The sequence below is a fragment of the Physcomitrium patens genome, chromosome 7, assembly GCF_059467195.1.
Source record: "Physcomitrium patens ecotype Gransden chromosome 7, ASM5946719v1, whole genome shotgun sequence".
Classification (NCBI taxonomy): domain Eukaryota; kingdom Viridiplantae; phylum Streptophyta; class Bryopsida; order Funariales; family Funariaceae; genus Physcomitrium; species Physcomitrium patens.
In genome coordinates, this window is record NC_143416.1 from 4,984,968 (window position 1) to 4,994,029 (window position 9,062).

Sequence of the window (9,062 nt, forward strand, 5' to 3'; positions counted from 1 at the left end):
ACGTTTTATATATGTAGACCAACTGCTGTCAAACATTCTTCCGAACTTGAAAGACAAGTTAGCGTAGTCGACGCATTTGGTGTTGTCAAAAGTCAAGTAATCCGTGTAAACTTCATAGTTGTCGCAGGATTAGAACAACCGGTTTCGATTGGACGAAAATCCGAAGCCAGAAATTCGAGGCTTCCGAAAGACTTGCACTAGTGTGAGACAATGTTTTGGATGAAAATGTGTTTTAAAGAGCAATGGAGGCGACAATAATTGTAAGGGGGGGGGTATCCATCGAGACTAAATCGCCACCGAACACCAGATGATTCAAGCCGCAAATTTGTGGTATTGATTGATGGCCGACGCTTGTGGATGGAGAGCGGAGTCAACTCACAACCGTCAATAACTTAGATCTGGAATGAAATCCTCGCCTCAATTTCATCTCGGTTTGGCTTGCGAGCATCTTCTCAATGACCAACACACAACAAATTCACTGCTAATCACATCACCATGCAGCCCATCTGAAGTTTGTCAATGTGTGAACCCGGGTTGTTATAAATGGGAAATCATGACGTAATCCCTCTGTATACAAGGATGGAATTGCTCACCCTCTAATAATGCCAGCACAATGGCTCCTACGTTGAAGGGAGCGGAGCATTAAAACAACCATAGCTTAAGTTGGGCACCTATACAGATAACTGAGGAAGCAAGAAAAAGTCCATCAAAACGATGCACAAATTTGGTAATTGAATGGAAACTCCTTCCTACTTGCTTCAAAAGTCCCCTTTGCTGCTTCTGCATTCGAAACCGCTTGGGGTGTGTTTCATCCATGCGACGGGCAAAAATTAAACATGCCACTCGACTTTTCAGTGCCTTGGCGGATGGCTTCTGCTCAAGCTCAGGCCTCATCGTTAAACTTCTCGAAATAAGTGTCTTTTTGTGGCCAAGAGGACCTTTTGCCTCTTTCTTTTGTAAAAGAAGCTGCAAGTCCACATAATTGTTTAATGAGAAAGGCACGATCTAAGCCAGTACAACACTGCCTCATTCCCGAGTATTCGTAATGAGGACCGTCACGCTCAATCCCGACTTATCAAGTGGAACTAACCAACTTAAACATCCTCAAATACAAAGGCCAACTGGGTGATACCTGTTTTTGAGCCTTCTTCCCTTTGGGCCACTTCACATTCAACGTAGTCGTACAGACCTCCACCTTAGGATTGGAGGGGTCATCTCCACCCTCTTCATGTTGCCTAAGTGCTGCAAAGACGTCCATATCCTGCATTCGGGTGGCTTGTTTAATTGATTCTACTCCAAAGACATGGTCAATATAACTAAGCAGCGAGTGCTCCTTGACACCTTCCATCGAGCCCATATTCATGTGGAAACTTAAGTGGTTTCCCATCTTCCAGCGCTCCATGTCAGCGTACTCCAAGAAATTTGTCTCTGTGTCAAGCAAAACCATATGACCTGCAAACGCATATCCGGAGCCTGACTGGTGGGAAAGAGCCAAAGCCAGCGTACGGTGGAGAAGAAACCGCAATAACGAAGGCAGCCAAGTCATAGCTTGCGTGCCAGCTACGACGAACGGCAGCTTTTTAGGCTTCACCTTCAACACTTGAGCAAAGAGCAGAGCAACGCGCGTCAAGTGCATCAGTTCCCTGAAGGGTCCGACACCAAGCCCAGCCCAAATGGTGTAAATCGTGAAAGCAACCGGCATCACCTTAGGCACGATATCGTTCCGAGACACAATATGGACCAAGTGGCGCTTGTAGCGTTTATTGATGTACCTATTGCACGCAGTTGTACGTACAAGTTAAGACCACACACAGGGGTACAAAAAACAATCAAACGAGCAATCATAAATCAAAGGTGGTTTGAAATCTATGCTACAATTTTGCGTGCTTTCTGCTCGCAAGTTCATTATTCACTATGAATGATTATGAGATTTTAACTTTGTATATTCTTAACCCGGATGATTTGTACGCACCTCGCGAGACGGTAGTCTGCGAAGAATGGGCAACCAAATGTGTAGCACTGCACCTGATCATGACACCACTTTCCAGTTGACTCAAGAAGCCTGGAAGTGGGAAACACTTCAATAAAACATTTGAAGATGGACTTGGGGGAAAGGGAATTAGACAATGCTCTTGTAATTTTGACAATCAACACTTGAAGCAGTCAGAAAGGGAAGGGACGCTGTTGAAACATAAGATTACACATTGCCAACTCAAGAATCCTACTCTGATGAAGCACTTATATAGATATTTTGACCACGTCACCTTAGGGTGAGAAGAGAGGCAACGGCGCCACCAAGGGAGTGACCTGTGAGCACCAGGCGCTCACCCCGGATCAACAACCTTCGAAAGTACTCCAATGGGATTGACCTCGCCCTATCCAGGAACCCACCGTGCGCTGCTCCAGGTAGCAAGGTCATGGTTCGCTGCATGAAATTCAGATCCACGAGTGCATCACTCACGTCGTTGGTCCCGCGACATGCTACCACGTAATGGTTATCCGCTAAAGACCGCACCACGAGTAGGGGTTGCTTGCAGTGCCCAAATCCGTTTTCACGCAGCACTTCGTCGGGAATAAACTCATAATTTGCAGTAGATGGCAGCCCGTATTCCCGTTCCATTAACTTCAGTTCATCTGCAGGTTTTGGGCTGTAAACTACGGCAGACAAGATGATGGAATCCACCAACCAGGTTGGATGCCTATCGTCCTTGATTATCTTCCCTAAGCTCGCCATGATTCCTCTCCTTTTCAACTGCCCTCTGGACTGCCTGTTGTGCCACCGGATGTAACGACCTGAAGGACACTAATGGCTACTTCCACCTTCTTTTATGTTAGTCGAAATGGGGGGAAAAAAAACTCTATCTCTGTCAAAAGTCTGCGCGAACCGGCCGATCAGGAGCCAATTCAGGCGAGGTTTCGCTCCTCAAATCCTCTCCACACCCAGGAGCTCCGCTAACTCCATTCCATAGATCCATTCAATCCACGAACAACAACAACAACACATCACCAATAACTAAACCGGCGACTAATTCCAATCACAACAAAGATACATCTACGACCCCATTTTCGCGCACCACATCCAGAACCCAATCCGCAAACAGAAACCAAACTTCCACAAAATGTGTTCCTTGCGCACTGAAACAAAAACCCATTAGGCTGCGCACGCGACTTCCACAGCAAGATTGACCAGCAGGCCTCATGCAGAAGTAGAAGCAGCAGCAGATCTTCCCATGTCACCTCCACAACTCACTCACTCAAGCACCCACCCACCCACAAAACACATCCATCCCCTACCCCTGGAGATGAAAACAGGTGGAGCTCGCAGAATTGCAAAGGGGCAGAAGAAGAATACTTCTCTCTCTCGCTCTCTCTCTTTCATGCGAGGAAATCGAGACTGTGCAGATGAAAAAGTCAATTGTCGTGAAGCGCATGGCCATTCGAATCCCAGAAAGAAAGCAAGCAAGTCAGTCCCTGTGGACCCCGTCCCCCCTCGCCTTGTGACCAGCAAGCAGCCCCCCTTGTGAATTAATATACTAATTCCTTGAGTGTCCCACCTCTTCTTCACCCTCATCGCTTATTCTCACTCACTCACACAGATTTCCACATCCATCTGCAGAAACCAAGCAAGGCAAATAAATGCAAACCAAAAGATACTAAATGAAAATTATGTCATTGAAAGTCACTAAGGTTGTTGCAAAAATCCTCTACCTTATTGGTTCTTTGGAGGTATATAGAGACAACTACAATCAAAGAGATGTGGAGCTTTCAACTACATCATGTTGCAAGAATATGGAATCTTATTCAACAAGGTGCTTAGCTAAAGATGTGAGATATTTTATTCTTATTAAAAACAAAAGATGATGTCTTTGTAACTTAAGAGTGATATTTTAGCAACAACTTTTATGAAAGAATATACATAAGATATATATATATATATATGTATTATATATAAGTATTATATATATATATATTGATGATAATATATTAAAGAAATGATATTTTTAATGCTTTTGGAAGAAGTGGAAATTAATATTTTTATAAACATGTTTTTAAAATAGCATCACAATAAAAAAAATCAAAATCAAAATCAAAGAATAATATGAATTTTTTGCGAAGTTGACAACACACTCAAAATTAAAGCTCATGTCAAAGACATGAATTGAAAGAAGATGCATAAACTTGTGAAATTTATATTAAAAGAAAAATGATAAAATAGAAATAAAGAAGTATGTATATTAAAAAGGAATTGGAATGGCTATTCCTAAAAGACAAGGAAACTAGAGACTCTCAAATCTAGACTAGAAGCAAAAAAAGAATTGACAAGAGTGAAGAAGGCTTCACTCTTACCTCTATATATACTATCTACCTACGTTCTATGTAGCGACATTCTATAGGACCTCCAAAAACGTATTAACTTTGTATGACACATAACTTGACTTGCAAGGTAAGTTTTCTATACGAGCACCACATAATTAACTTATTCTACAAGCTACCAATACATGTGGCATATGATTAGCTTGTTGATCAAGTTTTTAACCTATCAATCAACTACAAACACATATAAGTCAAAATAGCATCTAAAAAGCTTCTAAGAAGCTTCTTTAGAAGATATTATGAAATTTATCTACTTTTACCTACTTCTATCTATTCATATTATCTAGATAATAATTATAGTAGATATATATCCATGACATTACATTCCCTTCTAAATACAAGTTTCAGAAGGAGCGATGATCATATATTAAGGAAGACTAACATATGGCAAATTATATTTGCCACATATTTTATTCTTTATTTCTTTTGAAGGTAATTGATAGGTCCTCTTAGCCATCAATAATGTTCTATTCTAGGGCAAAAAGACCACTTTGTGATTTAATCATTGTTGAAATCTTTATAACTTCTTTCAAACAAAATATTTGTAATACTATTGGAAATTGTGCCTATCTTAAATAAAATCACCAAACACCAAGAGACTTTTTTCATGTCGTGATACTAAACACATTGTATCTCGATATCTATTTGAAAAAAAAAAAATGTCGTTCTTGAAGGTCTTCATCTCTATTACATCATCATGAAGGTTGTGATATTTGTAATATCTTATCAGATAAGTTAATAAATGATGGCTCTTCAGTTGAATCTGCCGACTATTGATTCTCCATCTCTTTAATATCATAATAATATAAAAACCACAAATAATAATAAAAGGTAGAATGCAATCCTTTTTGAATTATATTTTTTTTATAACAAAGGTTTGCTATCCTTTATCTTGATTTTGATGGATGTTGTTGATGAAAAACTTGATCTTTTTTTACTGCATTTGTAAGATTTTTTGTTGGTTCTCATGTGTATTTATTAATATTATATCTGTGCCAATGGACAAGATATTTTAACTTATTTTGGTACTACCTTGAGTCTAGAATTTCTTCTACTTCAAATTCTTCATCATTGTCTACTTCTATAGGAGGAGGTGGAACTTATCTTCTTTTTAGTATGTTCACAGTCTTATATGATTCAAGAAAAGACATGTGAAATATATGATGGATCTTCATTGACTTTGATAGATGTAATCAATAAGTAACTAGATTGATTTGTCTACAAATAGGAAAAGATCTAAGGCCTGTAGTAGTCCAACTTATCACAAGGACAAGTAGTCATGATATTAGGACAAAGTAACCATATCTTATCACATATATAGAATTGTAGTTATTCCTTTTGATAGGCATCTGTGTTGATCTTTTATCATTCTTGAATTTCTTTTAATTTCGCCTTCATTATTACATGTAGTTCTAAGAAAAGATTTCCCAAATCTTTTGCCACAAGATTATCAACTTTTAAAAAGTCAAAAATATCAAATTATAGATGATAACCATAATTGGCAAAGAAATGTGTTGGTTGCATAGAAAAATACATTGTATTAATATAAACAAATTCTGCCAATAACAAGAAGATTGTCCAATTGTCTTATTGATAATTGATAATACACCTTAAGTATTGCTCCTAAACTTAGTTTATACACTCTATCTATCTATCAGTTTGAGGATGAAAGGTCAAAGAAAGTTTTATGTCCACCTTAAAAATCTTATAAAGGATTCTCTAAAATCTTGATACAAATTGAGTCCTCTTATTTGAAATAATATTTTTTTGGCAATCCATGTTATTGATAGATATTATCAATGAAAAGCTTGGCAGTTTCTTTATTTGTGATAGATTTTGTACATAGTATAAAATATGCCATTTTGATGAAATGATCTACTTTCACAAATATAGAATCACATCAACTTGAAATTAGAAGATTTGTAGTAAAATCCATAGAAACAAAAGACCATGCTTATTCTACAATAGGTAGTAGCTGAAGAAGTCCTTCAGGTTGATGACAAGGAATTTTTAACCTTGAATAAATGTCATATGATTGAACAAAGTCTTTTATAGCCTTCCACATTTGTAGCCACTAAAAATCTCTACATATTAGTTCCAAAGTCTTATTGTATCCAAAATGTCATGCTATTAAAAAGTCATGACGTGCTTGAAGAACATGTAAATATGCTTCTCTTTTTGGAACATATTGACATCCTTCAAAATAAAGTAGGTTGTTTTTGAAATCAGACTTGAAAGTATCACAAGATTTAGAAGAAATATTTTTGATATCATGAATAAGAGGATCAAAAAAAATACTTGATTAAATTTGCTTGAAAAAAGTTAAATCAATAATAAATATTAATTTCACTATTCAAAGATGAAATTCTTTTGGCTTCAATAAAATTATCTTTTTTTTTATCAAAAGCTGCATCTCTTTCTTTTGGTGTAAAATAAGAATGTCTAAAAAAGATATTAAACAAACCTTATTATTTTTTTTGCTAATAAGTGATATTGAACCTGAATTTTGACAAAAACATGCTCCAATAAGTCTAGCGACAATTCAAAACACATGTTTTTGTGATCCATATATATGGTTATTGAACTGAAAGAGCCTTCTACACAATGAAGCCATTCATGATTACAAGAAGTTCTCTGTCATAGATCTCATAGTTAATCTTCATTACTGAGAATTTCTTGGAATAAAAAGCTACTTGGTAGAGCTTGTCATCTTCTCTTATTTGTGACAAAACATCACCAATAGCAAAATATGATGCGTTTATTTCCATAAAAAATGCCTTAAAAAAATTAATGCAATATAAGATTGGTGCATAAATAAATACCAACTTCAAGGCTTCAAAAGATGCTTCAGCTTCTTTGCTCCAATTAAGTTTGTCTTTGAATGTAAGACGTATAAAATAAACTGTAACTTGAGAATTTTTTTTTGATGAAGATCCGATGTAATTGGAAAAGCTCAAAAAGCATTGTACATCTCTTATTATTCTTAAAATCTTCCAATCTATAATAATTTGAACATTTTTTGGATCCAACATAAGTCCTTCATTGGAAATGATATATCCTTGGAAGTCAACTTGAATAATATAAAATACACACTTTTTCAACTTGGTGTATAATCTCACATGTCTAAAATTTGTAACACATGATAAATATGAATTTCATACTCTTTTGTGTTCTTAGAATAGATCAAAATATTGTTTAAGTAACAAACAATAAAATCATCTAGAAACTCATAAAACGCATCACTCATAAGATGTTGAAAAGCAGCTGATATATTTGTGAGTCCAAAAAGCATGACATTATATTTAAACTGTGCATACCTTGTTCAAAATTCAGTCTTCCATTCATCTCCTTCTTTAATGCAGACCAAATTATATGCTTTTCATAGATCTATTTTCGTATAGATATTAGCATGATTTAGTTGATTAAGAAGTCTAAATATTAAAGATAAAGGATATCTATTCTTGATGGTAATCTTGTTGAATCTTTGATAATCTATACACATTTTCAATGATCTATCTTTTTTCTTCACAAATAAGATAGGAACTCTTGTAAGAGATTTCAAATGACATATGAAATTCTTGGCCAAGTTCTTGTCAATGTATTTCTTGAATTCAACTTACTCATTTTGTGATAAACTGTAGATTAAACCAAATAATGGCTGACTTCCTTCTTTAAGGTCAATTGGATAATTATATCAATAATTTTTCAAGAAAATATCTACATTCTTCTTTTCAAAAACATCTTGAAAATCTTGATATTGATTTAGAATGCTACTTGAAGTCTTTTTATCATTAAAAATAGATGTGGTATAAATAACAAAAGGTGATCTTTCTTTTGTAAAATGTAAGAAAGCTTTTGCTCCTACAAGTATGGATTTGGTTATATTAGATTCATGGCTTTTCATAAAACTTTTAATAATACTTTGAAGGAAGTCAAGTTTATAAAAAATCCAATCTATTAGAAGAATATACTTTCTTAGCCACAATAAATCTAAAATGATCGAATTAGAGAGAGACCTAATTATATTAAAAATTATAAAATTATTATGACCATTTGTTACTATATCTATAGGAAGTGTTTTATGAATAATAGCTCCAGAAGATAACAGATGGCCATCTATAACTCCTACATGTATGAATTTAGTTTTTTGCACTAATGATATTCTATGGTTTTAAAAAAATTCTTCATCTAAGAAACAAATTGAGGCTCTTAAATCTATCAAGGCATGGCCTTCATGATTATTAAGTCTTAAATACACATCTATTATAAAATAAAAAGAAGGTTATGAAGAAAAGATAAGACTTTCATTTATATAAGATTCTAGCCACACTATCCCTATTATAACTAAGTAAATTCATTTTTTGACATTTCTCATCTTTGACAATTATACTCTTTATTTTGTAGTTGTGTTGTTTCTTTAGACAATGTTGAACAATATACTTAGCTTCTCTAAAATATAAATATAGTCCTTTTTTAAAAAATAAGTCTTTTTTTCTTTAATAAGAGATTTAAAACATATTGCATCAATGTACATGTCTTCTACTTTTAAATGTTTAGATTAAGAGATCGTTGGTGTTATTATTGAATTATAATAATATGAAGGTTTTCTCGCATAATCCTTAGATTAAAACTCAAAAAGCCAATTGTTTCACTTTATAGCATAGTCAAATGCTTGACTCAATGTCTTA

General features: G+C 35.1%; 1 protein-coding gene across 1 annotated transcript; it reads right to left on the minus strand.

The window, feature by feature from the left end:
* Positions 1–512: 512 nt before the first annotated feature.
* Positions 513–3,367, minus strand: LOC112285089 (uncharacterized). The gene is made up of 4 exons (XM_024525623.3): positions 2,265–3,367; positions 1,973–2,062; positions 1,133–1,772; positions 513–966 (listed from the first exon to the last, which is right to left on the minus strand). Exons 1-4 carry the CDS (start codon positions 2,732–2,734, stop codon positions 643–645), a joined length of 1,524 nt encoding a protein of 507 aa, XP_024381391.1. The 5' UTR covers positions 2,735–3,367; the 3' UTR covers positions 513–642.
* Between the last annotated feature and the right edge of the window lie 5,695 nt (positions 3,368–9,062).

Excerpts from the sequence above, each read along its gene's own strand:
- LOC112285089 (XM_024525623.3), bottom strand. The coding sequence starts at position 2,734 with ATGGCGAGCTTAGGGAAGATAATCAAGGACGATAGGCATCCAACCTGG. Across the intron at positions 2,063-2,264 it reads GCCTCTCTTCTCACCCTAAG|GCTTCTTGAGTCAACTGGAA; the intron begins GTGACGTGGTCA and ends TCCCACTTCCAG. Across the intron at positions 1,773-1,972 it reads GCAGACTACCGTCTCGCGAG|GTACATCAATAAACGCTACA; the intron begins GTGCGTACAAAT and ends TGCGTGCAATAG.